Raw genomic sequence first — 18,852 nt, 5'->3', positions numbered from 1 at the left:
AGTCTATTATTTTTTACAAACTCTACTCTATCGTGCACAGACATTCTTTTGAATTGGGGGCAAAATTGCAAAGCATGAGACTCATTGTTTTTACATAATACACAGTTATCATTTTTTATTTCAGATAAAAATACATTTGTTGCTCCTCTCTGTACACTCGAATTATTAACTCTATTTTGTTTATTAAATTCGTAACGCTTAGTATTTCCACTGAAAGATTTCGAAAATGTTTCATTTTTGCTTTTGCCTTTCGAAGATAAATAAATATCACACTCACGCCCCAATTCATGTGGTTTAAAATACTTTTCTCCCTGTTTTACACTAATATGAGTCATCAATTCTCTATCGAGAGTACTCATTATTTTATCCGATACTATTAACTCACAGACGGATTTAAAATCATTTACATTACGTAATTGACAATAATATTCAAACGTCGCACTTAGCCTTGACGCAAATTGTACATAATTCTCTGAACTTATTTTTTGTGCTCTTTGGAATTTATTAAAGCATTCTTGTGGTGTAGGGGAAAATTCTTTTAGCACTAAATCTTTGAGTTTATCGTAATTAGTTAACTCTTCTTCGGAAATGTGAACCATTAAATTGTTAGCTCTCTCACCTAAAATATTTAAAAGAATTTCACATTTAAATTGCTCGGGAACATATTTTTTTGTATCATTTTAAAGTATCTAATTCCACATGGAAAATACAAAATTTGAGCGAAATTGGTTGATTAGTTCTTGAGAAATTGAGTTTTATAAGTACGACTTCTTTAAAATTTAATTTCTCAGGATTAATCAATTTCGCTGAAATTTTTTATTTTGCCATGTGGAAAACTTACAATGTTTTGTTATCCAATTTATATACGAACAAATAACTTGTTTTCATAAACATATTCGCGAACATAATACATAAATAGCGAAAATGACGATTAGATTAGAGTACTGAAAGTTTTTGAAAGGGCCTCCGCCAAAAATTTTTGCCCCAGGGCCCCGAGGGGTGAAGTTACGGCACTGATTACAGGGACTGCAGACTAGAATAAGCTACTAAGCTTTTAATTGGCACAATACTGTGCCACTTAAATTTATATTGCAGGCTAAAGCTTCTCAAATTTATGCTTTATCTGTACCAGTTAGTTTAAAAATATATTTCTTTTAAATAAGTATTTTTTTTAAATCTCGATTGCCCCCATCCATAATCACATGTCTTTTTTAGAGGCAGCATTTTTTGAAATCAAGTCATTTTCAAATGAAGTAAACAAGTCATTTCTTGAAAATGGCATAAAGTAAAGAATTATTTCATAAAAAAATTCCATAAGATAATGAAATGCTTATTTAAACGTATAGACACTTTGAAAAAAATAAAGAAATTAAAAAAAAATGTTCATGCACACACACACACACATATATATACTATAAATCTTGAAGATGAAGTAGTTTTATGGACTTCACATAAATTATTTATGTTTTAGATGAAATCATAACTGAAAAAAAAAAGGATATGTGAAAATCAAAATTATTTGAAAGTCCTATTCATTACCGATTTTAATAATACTTAAAAAAAACAATAAGGATAACATAATACCTCAGCTACGTTTTTATAAAATTATATTAAAAATCAAACCTGTATTATAAGTAGGAGACAGTAGGGGAAATATTTCGCCAGACTCTTCGACAGATTCATTTAAGCTGAAGTTAGTTAAATCCCAAAGCATAACAGCACCATCTACCTTCAATAAAACTATATTAAGTATTTTGCTGTCTTAAAACTGATGAAATGAATAAAATTAAATTATGTATCCAAAGAAAAGATTTTTCAAACTAGTTTTCAATAAAAGCTTTTAATGTTCATGAATGATAGTCTGTAAACAAAAGTTTATGAACAAGAAGGAAAAAAAACATTGAGAAAAGGAAAATCAAAAATTTATTTGAAATTATAAAATAGGATTTTATTAATATAGGATTAGGACAGAGGATTTTATCTATTGATAATTTTTTTTTCTTATTGTCAAAAACGTAATTGCAAGTGTGGGGGGTGGGGTAGAAATACTTTACTTCATCACAACTTCCTCATGGTTTGATTTCTAGCCCTGTCATTAATGATAATTTTATTTTTGGCATTAAATTTCTTAATTTCTCCTATAATATAGAAGTAAATTGCTCCTTTTTACATTTTAAGGGTTAATCCAAAACTTAATGAGTTTGAAATAAATTAGATTATTTTGCATGTACACATCAGCATTGTATGCATTCATTTCCTAATTGGAATGCAATAGCTCACTGATAATGCAAATACTATGGACAAGACAAAATCATGCATCCCACACATGTATTATCCTTTTCTTTCACACAGACTCAACTTACTCTGACTGTTTGAGTAGATTGTGCAAAGTTTTGAAGAATCTGGGCAATAAATTGTTTCTCTTTGGGTAAGGTTAAATTCCTCTCTGACATTTTTTAGGTTCAAAAAAGGTAAAGTAATCTTATTTTTAAGAAAAAAGTAAGAGATTTAAAAAAAATGAGTAATTGGCAACATTTAGCTTTGAGATACAGCGAACTTGTATCTGGAAATGAATATTTTTTTACAGATAAAATGTAATACACACAATCATGACTTATTTTAAATAATTCAATATTTTATTAAACAATTTCTAATCCATAATTTACTTTATTTTCTAAACACTCCACACCTTGGGACAAAAGTGTACTCAAATTTCTGATTAACGCACTGTTCTCATTGAATGATACAGAGAATACTCGGTGTAAGATGCAAGAAAGCCCAGATCTGAAAGTTCGAATAAGCCAGTGTTAATGCTCAGAGAGTTGAACACTGGATGATGAAATTGAATTATTAACTGTGCATTGAACGATATGGCATTACATTAGGTAAAACTAAAAATGCGTCTTTTTTTTAAGAGATATATTTTATTTGTAATATTTACGTGTTATATGCTGTAATGATTATTTTGTTAATATTCAAGCTTTAAAATTCAATAATATTAATCAAATTCAATATTTTAATAGGTGGGGAAAAAAGATTCACAAAATATAAATCACACATTAACTTGATTAACACATTAACTTATAAAACTTATACTTGATTAACACATTAACTTATAAAACTTATACTTGATTAACACATTACTATACTTCAAAACTTATAAAACATCATTTTATGATTTATTTAAAAAATAAATTTTCACCCTCACAATTGCTAATTTTAATACAATAGAATTTTTAGCAAAAGAATTATGTTTGAAAATTATGAACAATTTTCATAACTTTTGCTGATTTCTATAATACTACAAAAAAATTACCATTCCTGCAATAACAATATCACTTGTACCAGGTCCAAAAGTACCACAAATTGGCTGACTGTTTGCCATCAAAATACTATAAAATAGAAAATAATAAAATTAAATCAGTAAAGGCTAAAACAAAAAATTGATATAATTTGTTAACAATAACATTCAGTTATGAGCATAGATACTTTCTGTTCAGGTTTCTTACTGTTGAAGACATTCCAAATGCAAATTATACCCTTTTCTTCCTCAGTATTGGTTGATAATGGTAACTAAAAGAAAAATTAAAACTGAAACTCAAATTTAATATCTCTGTTTATAATAAAGAAAAAGAATGCATAGTACATACCTTAATCATATTCCCATGTATGGTGAATACATAAGGAAAAGATGAGGAAGAAGCATGCATGTTAACTATTGATGTATCTATAAAGCAAATAAATTTTAATCCTAATACTTCAAATTTACGAAACAGTAATTTTTAGATATCACTAAAAATAATGCACTTAAAATAGAAATATGTTAATGTTGATCCCTTTTGTATGAGGTTTTATGTTCTCTGATATTAAAACTTTCATACGTAATTATTTTAGCCAATTCTAGATATTAGTCACCCGATTTTAAAAATTATCAATTTGGTGACATTTTTCCACTTAGATGAGAATTATCAAAATCTCTGCCTTATTCTTAATTTGTGCAAATTTTCATGAGTCCAGATAATACAGCATTGGAGTAAGTTTTAAAATATTAAAAAATTAGACCACAAAAGCCGTTCATTTTCACAAAAGTGCGGCTTTTCAGCACATTTACATTTTGCGCTTATTTCAAAATAAGCATAGAGAGCGATGGCTACAGATAGGCTAAACTTGACCTAACAATCATGAGTAACTATTGAAAACTCGCAACAGCTATAAAAATAATGCATTATTAGCAAAAAGCATCATTTCATATGGCAATGGAGCCTTCAAAAACAGAATTAAGCAGATCAAATACTGATGATAAGCTAGAACTGTCTTAAAACGAGTGTTTTAAAACCATGTTTAAGATATTTTTGTCTAATAAAATCAGTAAGGAAGATCCACTAAAGAGAGCTTAAGTGACAACTAATCACGTCTTAAAAATATTGAGAAAAAATATAACAGCTCTTTCTCTTTCCTGGGCTCATGATAGCAGAATGAGAATGGGGAAGCGAAGATGATTTTGTAGAAATAGGTTACTAAATATTTAAAGACTAACAGTGACGGGATCAGAAGATACAATTTTTAGAGACAGAAGAGGGGTAAGCTGGATGCCTTTTTGCCAAACAATGTGAAGAGTTTAAGTTAGTAAGTAAAAATAACACACAATAGTGTTTCTGAATATAAATATTAATTTTGTGACATAATTTAAAAAAAAACTATTTCTTCTATTCACCAAAATCGGAAATTTATATAGCCTGGGTTGATGTCATTTACAAAATAATATTGGTCATAGAGGCAAATGTATCATTTAAAAAGTATAAAATTTCTAAATCTTAGGATGGCATAGAAGAATTAAGACAAAACCTTTTTGGAATTAAACTGAAGAGCAAAAGAAAAATGTTGTAAGCCAATATAATTTATTTAAATTCTTAAAAATATTATTCACCTATGAATGATGAATGAAAGTAATTTTTTAAAAGTTCAATAAAATTAAATTCAAACTATAATTGACAATTTCTGACAAGTGATAAAATCTTGTAAGTCAATTAATATGCAATTATTTTCTTCTTAAGGATTAACAATTGTTCAGATGCATAAAAAGAATTTTCTGGGCATGAAATACCTTTTTACACACTGTTATAAAAAAGCATAGCCTCTTTGTGGAAGAATATTTTTTCTTTATATCTTACTTTTAAGTACAATTTTTATTTAAATTTTATCAATGGCAGTGCCTATCAAACATTTGGTTGATATATGAAATGATTTGATTAGTATATGAATGAATAGCAAAAAAAAAATCTACATGATAAAGACTTTTTTCTACTTATTGAACATAAAAAAGTTTTTAGGTATGTTCAGAAGAGAAGTGTTAATTTTCTAAAAAATTTTATTAATAAATTAATAATATAAACTCAGCAAATATTCTAGTAAATACATTGGAAAGAATATATATATATATTTAAAAATTTGATAATTATCATAACGTTCAAAATTTTTAATATTCAAATGGAAAACAAAGCAGCATTTTTTTAGTAGTTTTCTATTCAATTCCATGAAAATTAACATACAAAATACTACTGAAAAATTATGAATTGTGCGTGAATAGTTTAAAACAAAATGTTTGAGCAGCATTATGTTCAGTAGTGTTTCACTCAATTTTATGACAGTTCATAAAATATAGTTGCTAGCTTAGTAATGGATTAAATTCGGAAAACTTGCTCTAGATAATGTTTTGTTTTTGCAATTTTGGAGCATTGAAAAGCAAAATGAAATGGTAGTTTGCCTGACATTGTAGTGGCATCTAGTCACTGGTGGTGAGAAAGAAGATATTTTGTGTGTCATAAGAAATAAAGAATAATCTCTAGTGAAATGGAATGTATTTGAGAACACTACAAATGAATAACTTAATTTTGAAAAAGTAGATATTTTACAATAGACAAGTATAGAATTATAAAAAAAAGTTACTGCATTTAAATAAAAAATATTGTAATGAGTCTTTATGTTTGTATTTATAACACATTACAATTTTTCTGCAGCAATTAACACACGTTCAGTTTTAGGACTTATAAAACATTTGTCCTCTTATTTTTTATTAAACAAATTTAAAGAACGAAAAAAAGTCTATTAATAACAATCCAAAAAAAACAGCAAATGTAATAATAATAATAAATGTTTAAAATTAAAACCTGAAACTACAGGTTCTACTTGTATCATATCTATGTGACAAAAAAAAAAAAACTTATAAAGTAAAACTAGAAAATTTTTATGTATTTTTTAATACAATTTGGAAGATAAAAAAAAAACAAATGTAATAATAATAATTGGTATTTATAAAGAAAATTTGAAAATAAAGATGTATAGCAATGGATAAAATATAATAATCTATGTGCTTCAGAAAAAGCCAATAATTTGAAAACAAAACGAATATTCTAGAATTTTAGTATTTTTGATAGATAACATAAGAAATTATTAACTTAAACAGTAAAAGCTTTTATGAAATTAAAAGAAAAATAATGAAATATAAGAAATAGTACCTTTTAAAAAATCCAAAGGTGATAACAAGTAGTATCCTTCACTTTGGAAAAAATTCTGTCTTTTCTTTGTCATAGATTTCTGGTTGTTAGAAAATTCTTCATCGAGCAAAGTTAATATAATCTACAATTAGTGTAACAGCACATTGTTAATATTTCATATATTACAGTCATCATATTAATGAATTCAGAACAAAAATGTTTTATAATAAAAAGTCATCTTATTCATCAATTTCACATGCCCCATATACTTTGTGTGTCATTCTGCTCTAAATTTGTTTTAGGATTTCAATTTCTTACAATTGTATTTTCAAAGAATTGTTTTTAGGTCATAAAGGTTTGAAAGTAAAAAGCATTATTTTGCATTTATAAACATTTCAATTATAAAAAAAGTTGCATTTAGAAGGAAAGGCCAAAAATACAGAACATAAAAATGAAATAACAGCAGTAATGTATTAAGTAAGTGTTATCTTTAACAAATATTGTCTATGATGCCTATTCTAAATTCTTAAATCCCACAGAGTTAAAATTTTATTGATTTATTAAAGGAAAAACTGCTTTAGAATACAATAATATAAATAAGTATATAGGTCAAGTGGCATAAAAGTTTTAAGTTTATTAATTAAGTTATGCATTTGACACAAATTATACTTTCAAACCACTCGTCTAAAAATGAGAAACTATTTCAAATATATCATAATATTTTGTATTACATTTTGCACCATATTTAACAAAATTCTAGGCTAGTACAGTAAACTGTTGCAGATATTTATAATTATTAATGACTCAAAATAATTAAAAGCAAAAAATCTTAATTATAAGTCTCAAAATACAATATCTTTAAAAATGTATATATAAAAGAAAATTAATTAAAGATTTTACATGGCTACTTCTCTGTAAGAAACTATTCAGCTTAACTGAATGAGGATTAAAAAGCAATTTCCAATTCATACTTTTATCTTCCATGGGTAAGATTCTATCACCTAAAGAATATCAGGCATCAATAACTAACATGTATATGGGATACTGTCAAACATTAGTACATTTATGGAGTTATTATCGATACATCAAAAATTAAAACTACTGATATAATGAGAAATTAGTTACAACTTACCACCATGTCCTCTAGTTCCATTTAAAGGATTTTGAGTCCATTTATTAAGTGTTTCTACTTCATCAGTTTGTGTTTCATCTGTTTCTCCAGGGTCAGTTTGAACATACACCTAATAAACCAATAAATGGATAAGAATTTAATATTTGCATTAGTAAATCATTAAAAAAGACAATGCCATTAAATAAATTACTGAAATTTAAATCAAATTTATTTTTTAGGAATATAACTTGTATTTAATAAAAAATAATTTTTTTGACAATTTAAATTCACTTGTTAAAATTATTTAAGTAATAATGTTCATGTTGACACAATAAAAAAAATTGAAAGTTAATTTTTAAAGTGAGGTGTTCACTATTAATATCAACAGGCAACAGCAGAATCTTATATGAATGATAATAACTTCAACAACTTATACATTTAGTTTAAATGCAAAATGGCAATTATGAAATAATTGAGTACCAAATTCAACGTTTTCATAAAACATGACTTCTCCTCTAAACAGAAGAGCTATACACAAATAACATTGAACTTCATTAACATTATTTAAAAGCATTACATAATATTAATTTAATAATAAAATATTTTTAATATTCCAAATTTCATCTGTGCCACACTAAAATGAGAAATCATAAAGTGTTAGAATTTACCTGCTTTGCATTACTGTTCCTGTTAAAATGTAGAGTATTAATAGTGAATGGAACATTGTAAGATGAAGGAGCCAGAGCAGCATTCTCCATTTCTTCTCTATCACTGAAACAGGAATACAAATTCACAATTCAAAATATTAAAAAATTATAAATATAGAAATTGTTATCTAAACTATTTTAAAGTATTACACTATAACAATTTATTCTAGTGAAATTCAAGTTCTAAACATCTGTTTTCTTAATATAAACTTGTGTTAGGTAGGTTATTTCTATCAATATAAAAACTCTACGTCGGCAAACATTAACACAAATGTATAACAGTGAAAACAAAAGACTATGAAGGCAAATAATTTAGAAATTTTTGTTTATTTAGTTTATTTTTTAAAGCTCAACAAACTAAAAAATATTTTATGGTACATTTTGTTGATAAATGAAATACAAGGTGATTAATAATTATTTGAACAAGCTTGACACAGAAATTTCTAAAAATATAAGCTAGTTAAGATATGTTACTTAAAATATTTCAGAAACAAAGTTTAATTGTTAATTGCAGCCAAAAAAAAAAAACGATAAAGCATACATGAAAATAGAAAATTAAGAAATGCCAACACAAGAAATATGAGGCAACATATAAACATAAATACATGAAACATATAAACAAAGCAACATATGAAAAAACTGTCTTTCAATAGAATATTAAAAGCTGTACACATAACATAAAAATTAAATACATATCTTGTTTATTATTATATTTTACAGACTTTGAAATGAGTCAAAGGTTTTTACATATTTCAGATCACACATAAAGAAAAAAAATAATAAAAGAAAAAATATAAAAAAAAACAAGTGTGACACATTGCTTGACTAATGTGAGAAAATATAGATTATTTATTACTTTTTCAAATTTTTTTACTACAAACTTTATTGGACTGGAAATCATTTTTTAGGACTATAGTTGAAACAGAAGTTGCAATGGTTATAAATATTTCTGAATAATTGATCAATATAAAAATAATTAATTTGTTCAATTGAATTTAAAAGCCTAAATGAAGTATAAAAAAAAGCCTTATTGAAAAGATGAGTTTTTGTAATACATAAATGTAATAAGAGAGACAACAACCTCTATGTTATCCCACCAGATGTCGCTCGTCTGAACGAAAGGCATAGAACTTTCTTGATGTAAATGAAGAGAGTTAGTTGATATTGTTTCTAAGTGAAACTGGTAACCTTAGTGGTTAAGACTCTAAGTGACTATAATACTAGTTAATTGAAATACGTTTCTGTGTGAAACTGGAACCTGTGTGGTTCGACCTTAATTGTTTAAGAGTCTGTGTGACTCATATTATTATTAAAGAATAAGCATAATCATTAAATGTCTTGATTGACTTTATTAATGGTAACCAAGGCATTTACATATATACATATATAAATAATAAGAGGCACTATAAAATGCTGGTTTTCATAAGAAGTGCTTGATTAATTTCTGGAATGTATAACGAACAAAAGTTTCCCAGATTTATAAAATAGTTTTTAAATGCACCACATTCAAAATTCTTACTTAAAGAGAAAAAATTTAATACTACTAACACAATATTTGTCAGTAATCATAACTACTAAATCTCAAAAGGGCTGAAAACCAAAAAATTAAAGACTAAGTAAAACAAAAGATTACAAAATGAACATTTCTTTTACTTATGCTGATCATTTAAGTTGGTATTTTCTTTTTCTAAAGCCGAAGCAAAATTGATGAATGAGCGAGATGATTTTACACTTTTTCGATCAATGGGCTTATTGGATTCTTTGTCAGGGTACAGTGAAGTGCGATCACTCATCCTCAGGTATGATTTTTCCACCTGAAAAAAATTCAAACACACTAAGTAAACAAACTTTTATTAATTCTTTTATAATACTTAATGTTAAGAAACTGAGTAGTAAACAACACTCTGGGGGTGATAAGTAAAAAAAATGTATGTGATAACATAGGCAAAACTGTTATATAGCAGATAATTTGATTTTGTGATTTCTACAACCAAAATAATATTTTAAAAAAACTTATAAATAAAAAACTTTATATTTATAAATAGAATGACTATGACAATAAATATTGTAAGTTTTTATAGAATAACTACTCGATTTATTAAAAAGAACTAATTATGGAACTTAAATTAAAAAGTCCTTTTAAGAAATAATAGAATATTCCATTTTTTTTTAAAAATTTTATTTAAAATAGCACTTTATCAAAGTTCCCATTTAACATATAAAAAAATACTGTAATTTATGTAATATAAATCTCTAAACTGATAAAAGGAAGATTTATTATAAAAAATCCCAAAGAATTCATTTTATATAATTTTTTGTTTTATGTTTTCAGTTTTGAAAAGTAGTTTAAATTAGCTAAATTATCTAGACTAATCGGAAAATGGAAAATATACTGTTTCACAAGTCATATATAACTTAAGAGTTTTCTAGTAGGTAAAAAATAAAAATAGAATCTTGCTGAAAAAATATTAACAGCTAAATTAATTTACAAATACTACACTTCTTTAAAAGAAACGAAAAAACAAATTTAATTTATAAAAAGAATAAATTATACTTACATTTTTTGTTTTGCCAACAGATTCCTTGATAGAATTATTCTGCAAAAGAACTTTGGGTTCCTCTAAGTTTGTCAGCAACTGAATATTATGAACTCCATTATCTTCAATGTTCTCTTCCTGTTCCTCCTCACTATCATAACTACTCTCTGTATCGGATACAGATTCAGCACCAACAGATTCTGCACTACTATCTTCTTCAAAATCAGAATTATAATCCTAAAGTAAAAATATATACAGACACATATTGATAAGGAAACATTCTATAATCCAAAATATTTAAAAAACAGATAGTGAAAAGACTTGACTGTTTTTCAGAAAGAAATAATACACAATAGAAGCTCTTAATAACAATGTTTTAGAATTTTTACAGATTTTGACAAAAAATTTTTAACTAATGCAATTATTACAGATTGAATTATTTTACCTTTTTAAGCAGAAACCAAATATATACCATAAATCTGCTGTCATACTGTTTCAGGTGCTTATTTCATAGCTTAAAATTTCTCTTAGAATTTATTATTCAAATTATTTCTATTCCTTTATAAAAACCTGAAAGACTGGTAACATTAAATCACTAGTCAGAAAATTCTGGTTTCATAATTGTACATCCTTAACATAGTAAGAAAAATCTAAAATATAGCGCACCATTCCTATCATTCTAATCAGATGTAACAACCTAGTATTTTAAATTTTGAAAGATATTGTCTAGTGGAGTAAAAGTATTATTCAAAAAATATTGCTCAGAAGAACAACAATGATCATGTAGCATTCTTTACAGGGCCATTGAGTACTGAACATAGGGCTAGGATTTAACAGATGGTGTGATGGTTTTTATTTTTTTTTCATTTTCTATATTATTTTATTAATTTATTTTGAAAAATGAATAAAGAGAAAAGGCATTTAATTATATTTCTCTTTTCATTTATAGCCCTCCGATTATTGAGTTACATGGCAAGAAAAAATTGTTGATCACTAAATTAAAATTAAAATGCAAAACCTTTAATTTTGGAATTATGAAAAATTAAGTCATTTAGAATAAAGTACTTTATAGATAATAAATTTTCTTATAGCCATTTTAACACAATAGCAATTATTGTATGGTGGAGTTCTAGTTTATAGGTTACCAGTAATATCCTGCATTATGAGAAAAATAAAAGGGGATAGGAACTTTCAAAAACTTTCTTACAACTTAAAGAGTACACTTAATTTTTCTATGCTTATTTCAATAAAGCACAAAATTAGATGGAAATTATTATAATTCAATATAAAAGTAATCTTTATATTTCAGAGTTATCTGCTGGGTAAAAGCATCATCAGCTCACTCACAATTCAAATAATAGCTTCTACTGGCAGTATTGGCACACTTTTGGAAATATTACATTTTTCTCTTTGATGACAGCTTATAACTTTGTATCAAAAAATCTTTGTATTGTTGTCAGAAAGAAATCTATTTCTTCCAGAACACTTGTATTGTTATCTGAAAGAAATCTATTTCTTCCAGAACACTTGTATTGTTGTCTGAAAGAAATCCATTTCTACTAGAATACTGGAAGAAACTGTACAAAAGAGAAGAAAATGGACATGAAAGAAACTAATGATCGATAACTAATACAATTGTTTAAAAATAATGATTGAATGCATAGCTTAATTGTTAAAAAATAAATTTAATATAGTACCAGAAAGTTACAAGTTTTCCGTTTTACTTTTTAAAAATAAAAACTATTTTTAAATTATTTATTTCAGTTTTACAGTATTATTTATTTTAGTTTATAGTACTTGTAGTAGAATTTCAAAATATATAGATTATATTATTTCAGAATCAGATTGAGTATTCATACTATTTGATTACAAAAATTAGTATACAGGCTGCAATTGTGAATTGAAAATGTGATTTGCAGTAATGTATACGTTCATATGTTTCAAAGTACATTTGTCAAGAAAAGAAACTATGTTGGTAAGTTGGTAAAAAAGAAACAAAAGTTCAATTAAACATGGTAAAAACATCAAGGTAAATTGTCACACACCAATGCAGAAAGTAATAAATATTTAAAGTACTTAAACTTCTTGAGGCAATGAAATTTAAAAAGAGATTGAATTAACTTAATATTGCTGTATATATAGTAGTATTATAGAAAAAAACACCAACTTTAAAAAATAGCTAAAATGAAGGACTTCATTACATAAATTTCTACAACACTATTAAAATTCTAAATACACTTTTGCTCAGAAAATATAAACACATGCATGAAACTATATTTAATTTTTTATTATTTTTTTTACTGTACACTCAAAACAAAAAGGGAAGATTTCTGTATCGTGATATGTGGCAAAATAATCACCATGTCTTAGCAACTTACGGGCAGCGGGACACAAGAAACCAAAAAAGAAATCACAGAAAGGGACCAACTTGGAAGGTATAATAACATCTACACGCTTTTTTTTTTTTAAAAAAATTGCAAGCTTCAAATCTATTTGGCACCTTGGTTGGTTGTTAATTTACGTCGCACTAGAGCTGCACAATGGGCTATTGGCGACGGTCTGGGAAACATCCCGGAGGATGATCCGAAGACATGCCATCACAATTTTGATCCTCTGCGAAGGGGATGGCACCCCCGCTTCGGTAGCCCGACGACCTGCACGCGAAGTCGAGCACTTTACGGTACCACAGTTTAACGAGGACCAATACCGCACACCCTCGGTCCCTACACAGACTGATCCAAGTGGCCACGGAGCTTGGCAATTTAGTTGATCATGATACTGAAATATTCTCCCTCTCCCCAAAAAATTCATCCTTGAGGATCTAGTAGTTTCCATTTTGCAATAGCATTATTTTCAGTTTAATTGTTCTTTAGACTACTTAAGTTTAACTTACTTACTTACAACTTACTTTACTTTAAACAGCATAAGAAATAAAATTTTGGCAACATCAAACTTTGCTTACATGAGACCGGTTTTATATTGGTACCTACTTCGAAATAATCTCCAAGTTTTAGCGACTTCTAGGCAGTGAACATCACAAAAAGGGACCAATTCAAAAGGTATTATTTGTAGTCACCCTCAAAAAAGCTCTCGCAATTTTTTTAAAAAAAATTTTTTTAAACTTCGAAATCTTTTCAGCGTCTTGACATTTGTTGCTGGTGCAAATAGGTTCCGACATGAAAATGTCCATGTTTACATTACATAACAAATAAGAGGACATATATTTTAATTATTGAATCACTTGAAATATGGAGAAGCAGTACTTACTTCAAAGTCATCTTCATAAGATCCCCTTTCATCACCAGACTCAGTATCAAGACTAGTCTAAAAATTAAGTTAATTAAATTTCAAAATATGACAAGTGTTAAAAATTATTGAGACAAAAAGTTTCAAAGAAAAAAAATTTCCAAGTCACATGACCCAATGCTGTAATATAGGTTTGTCCAATTTTAAAAGTAATAGACACCTAAGAAGCTGATGTGGTTCTATGACGGGTCCTAAATTATTATATACTCCCCACAGAAACAGGTCATCATTTAGTTTTAAATAATCTTATTGTTTAGTTGACTTTAAATTTATCCAACCATTAATAAATTAATGACAAGGACAATAAATAGGAGTTGAATTTACTATCTTGTACAAAGTTTAAGAATATACAGAAACAATAGAGATGAAGATTACAGTGAAAAAGAAGCATGATTTAGTTAAATAATTAAAATGAAAAGCAAAAATGAAACAAAATACAGTTACACATTTGTATATAACATAGAATAACAAGCAATCAAGTAATAATTATAAACAAATTATATTATTTTCATATAAAAAAAAATACCATACCTAAAAAATTATAAGAAGTGACAAAAAAATTCTAACATTGATTTACAAATCAAGATAATTAATAAAAATACAATTAATACACACAAATCAAGATAATTAATAAAAAATTACTTAATTCATACATTAAAAGAGCCACTGATTTAAAATTTGTGATTGAAAAGTGGAATATGAAAACATAAATGATGGCGATATGGAATGCTAAACTATATTTCAATCACCTTAATAAAAAAATAATAAATAAATGAAATAAAACATTACAAACAAACTGTTCATTTTCATATTTCTTTAGTTATTTTTGATATTGTTTTTAATTATTAATTTTTAATAATAATTTTTTATATAATTTTTAATTGTTCAATTGGTACTTAATAAGTTTATATTTATTTTAATTTTTCAATTCTTATATATTTTGATAAAAAGATTTGATTAATTTACTAACAATTTTTAAAAATAAATGCTTTTTCAATAAGTGATGTTAGAAAGATGTGATAAGTGATGTTAGAAGTTCTTAATAATGTGCTTGTATAGCTATAACTATTTAAGATAACATTTTTGTTAATTAATTATTTTAAAATTCTGTTGACAGCACAAGAAATTCAAATAATACGATAAAAATTTATCCAATAATATTCTCCATACACTTAGAAAAACTAATAAAAAATGTTTTATTTGAAGGTTTAGATTAGGTTTTTAAAAGTTTATTTTGTCTTTTCGACAAAAATGTTTTTTTAGAAAATTTCTGATATAATAAGACAGAATTATCAGTGCTTATTACAATATAAATATTGCTTACTTTACTCCTTGATAATGAATTCTTTCTTAGTTTGTCCACTATAAAGTAAAAAAAATCAAATTTAGAAAATGTAAAATAATACATATTAGATTTAAAATAATATTTATAATGGTTTTAAAGATTTTACAAAATGTAAAAACATTGTTTACTACATTGCATTGAATATTCATCACTTTTAAAACTGCTAAAAACTAATAGCTTCAATTAAACTTAAGATACACACGGGACTCCACTTACACACTTCAACTATACTAGTATTGATAGTAGTCAACAATGAATAAAAATTTGTTCTCTTTTTTCTTTTAAAAACAATTTCAAAGTAAATAATTGCATTATTATAACTGATATGCCTAAGCTATAAGTTATTTTACTTATTTATTTTTTTGTTAAACATTTTTATAAAAGAAAATTTCCCTTACCCATCATACAGCCAAGTTTCGATTATTTTTCAATAATGACTTAACTTATTTATATATAAAAGAATAATATTTATTAATGATTCCTTTTTTTTAAAAATATTGCTATTCAGAGGCCAAATATTCGGTATTTGGCTGGTTTTTCGGCCGAATATTCAGTATTCGGTCAAATCATTATTCGTTACATCCGTATTACAAATGGAATTACCTAAATTTTAGTACTAGTATAGGCAAATTGAAAATTACTCGTATTTTGTATAGGAGAATATTATAGTACACATATTCAAATTTATTTAAATCAGTAACAAAAACATTTTTAAAGGCATAATTTAAGTTACGAAAACAAATGAAGAGATTTCTATATTCGTATGAACAGAAAAATAATTGCCAAGTTTTGGCGACTTCTAGGCAGTGTTTTGCGAGAAACTAAAACTAAAAATTATAGTTGGTGCAATCAATAAGGAATTATCCTTAAACAAATATATTAGGTCTCAAAATTTTTTTTTCAATGCATATAATATCATTTTTACTGCATAAACTTTTTTTTAATTATTAATTAAGTATTTCGACTGACATGTTTCCATTCTATTCTCGAAAAATAAGAAAAAACTTTTATCTAACTTACTCTTTTTTTCTTCATTTAAGTCCTCAGACGGCATTGCAGAGTGTTTTTTAATGGTACTTGTTCTTGGTCTCTCTAAAATAATATTTTTTTCATTATTTACAGAATTTTCACTTTTGGGTGTTTTAGAAGCTTGTTTTTGAGAATCTAAGTTCTTTTTTGACTTGACAGAAGAACTTTGAACAAAACTTTTAGCTATTTGAGCATTTGTACGACGCTCTGCAGTTTTCGACTTTTGTCCACTAGTAGAAACGTTCTTGCTACTAATATGTGTCTTTTGGCTTTCTTTCTTGTCAGCATTACTGGATTTCTTAGAGGATGAACTCGTAGATTTTACCAATAAAGTCTTTTTTATCGGTGTCACATTTACTTTTGATGCATTATTTGTTTTTGAATTTGTGGTAGTAATGTTAGTCTTATTCAGTGGTTTTCTGTCAACACTCTGAGATTTTCTAGGAGATTCCCTTGAAGGACCAGCCAGTGGTCTGCTTAAGCTTCCACTACGATACTTTTCATCAGCAATATTCTTTTTGGAAATAGTTTGTGATTTTTCCTTTTCAATTTTAGAAACAGCTTTAGTTTTATCTGAACGAGATTCTCTTCTTAAGTTTTGGGTTTTTTGGTCAGTTTTGTTCCGATTCTGCAAAGAAAGGATGGAAAGAAATTATACACATCTATTTAATATAAAAAAGATAATGTTAAGCATAATTCACAAATATTTCCCATTATATTAGGGTTTTTTTTCCACCTAAAAACAGCATAAATAAAAATTTTATTGGTATCTAATCTACTTCTGGCGATACACGAAATCAGAACATAGAATTTATCTTTTTTTTATCTCAGCACTAAATTTATTCAGAAAATTTTCTCACAATAGAACTTGTTGGTTTCCGTATCTTGAAAAGTGAAAGAAAATGGTTTTAAGTTATCTAAATGTAGCTTAAATTATTGGACATGATACTAAATAGCAACTTCAACATTTATTGTAAAATAATCAAAAAGAGAAAGTTTTCAGGTGCATGATTTATAAGTCAGATTTAAGGCCAAACACAGGTTTTACAGACCCTGAATCAAAATTCATTTTACTTGAAATACAAAAACTGTAACTTTCATATTTTCAAAGTTACTTGAAAAACTATTCTTTATTGGATAATTTACCAGTTGTTTCTATGAGAAAATATAGTGGCTTGATTGATAAAAAATGAACAATATATAGAAAAACTTCATGGAGTGTAAAATGAAAAACTTCAACATCAAAAGTTTATTGGAAATTTATAAAATAATTAATACATTAGGTGAAGAAAAATATGTGATTTCTTAAAATACTAATCTGTTTTCGGAGGTGAGGCCTAATAAACTATTCTCCCAGTGCCTATAGTAGAATATTAAGGACATATTACCCTAATATTAAAAGTACCTATTACAAGGATTAATTAAGGAACACCAGCGTCAATATCAGTTTAGCAATCTTAAGGCCCCTTGAAACAAATTACTAATTTTCTCAATACTGATAAATTTCCTATCCAAAAATATTAGTAATTACAGCTGTATGCCTCCTAAATATTACAAGATTAGTTTAAATACGGGAAATAAAAATTACATAAAAACACATAATATTTTAGCAGATGAACAAGAAATTGTAAAAACAAAACTTTAAAGTAATAAGTAAATTTTAAAATAAAAATATGATGAGTCTCAAATTCAATGTATAAAATTAATTCACAGTAACTTACCATTATGTAACGAAAGAATTCTCAGAATAAAAAATATCATACAAATAACTGTTGATATCTAATTGTGTTAAAAGTTAATGTTAATTAGTAACATTTTACAAAGGCAAGCATTCAATAAAATGATAATTTGAAAATTTACATGAAAGAAGCAAATTTGGAAAACAATACTTCTCCAAACCAATAATTCAAAAGTAAATTTATCTAAAGTCGCTTTAGACTAGAATTTGTGAATACCACAACAAATTTATTTATATCTTGTTACTATAGCAACGAAAATAATGAAAATCTAAGGTTCTGTTATACAACCTTAAACAACGTAGTCAATCAGTTTTCGTTCTTAATATTTATTTCAGTGGTATATTAGAATTATAAACCGATTGTATGAGTTTATTTAGATTAGATTCTCGATTCAAAGAAAAAATAAAAACTGTTGCCAGATTAGCCTATAAAAATTAATACAATATATAAAAATTTAATCTTTTTGAAAATTATTTTCCAGTTAAATTTATTTCAAACCTAGACATGACAACCATCAGAAAGAAAAAATAATATTCAATGTTTTTTTTTTTCAAAAATTCCTTACATGATAGAGTTTGTTTGTA

At 26.2% G+C, this 18,852-nt stretch overlaps 1 protein-coding gene across 1 annotated transcript in view; it reads right to left on the bottom strand.

The window, feature by feature from the left end:
* The window catches only part of LOC107440556 (cytoplasmic dynein 2 intermediate chain 1), a 35,993-nt gene extending 17,361 nt beyond the window's left edge, over positions 1 to 18,632 (bottom strand). Inside the window, exons 1-14 of the mRNA XM_071179193.1 lie at positions 18,251 to 18,632; positions 16,521 to 17,157; positions 15,480 to 15,517; positions 14,117 to 14,173; positions 10,871 to 11,086; positions 9,966 to 10,126; positions 8,274 to 8,376; positions 7,627 to 7,735; positions 7,395 to 7,495; positions 6,516 to 6,636; positions 3,651 to 3,727; positions 3,494 to 3,573; positions 3,317 to 3,392; positions 1,624 to 1,729 (exon numbers count right to left, since the gene is read on the bottom strand). Coding sequence (XP_071035294.1) covers positions 1,624 to 1,729; positions 3,317 to 3,392; positions 3,494 to 3,573; positions 3,651 to 3,727; positions 6,516 to 6,636; positions 7,395 to 7,495; positions 7,627 to 7,735; positions 8,274 to 8,376; positions 9,966 to 10,126; positions 10,871 to 11,086; positions 14,117 to 14,173; positions 15,480 to 15,517; positions 16,521 to 17,157; positions 18,251 to 18,253 — 1,885 coding nt within the window. The 5' untranslated portion in view covers positions 18,254 to 18,632. The remainder of the gene's footprint in view (positions 1 to 1,623; positions 1,730 to 3,316; positions 3,393 to 3,493; positions 3,574 to 3,650; positions 3,728 to 6,515; positions 6,637 to 7,394; positions 7,496 to 7,626; positions 7,736 to 8,273; positions 8,377 to 9,965; positions 10,127 to 10,870; positions 11,087 to 14,116; positions 14,174 to 15,479; positions 15,518 to 16,520; positions 17,158 to 18,250) is intronic.
* Positions 18,633 to 18,852: the final 220 nt, after the last annotated feature.

The sequence above is a fragment of the Parasteatoda tepidariorum genome, chromosome 3, assembly GCF_043381705.1.
Source record: "Parasteatoda tepidariorum isolate YZ-2023 chromosome 3, CAS_Ptep_4.0, whole genome shotgun sequence".
Classification (NCBI taxonomy): domain Eukaryota; kingdom Metazoa; phylum Arthropoda; class Arachnida; order Araneae; family Theridiidae; genus Parasteatoda; species Parasteatoda tepidariorum.
This window is presented reverse-complemented; position numbering and strand designations above follow the sequence as displayed.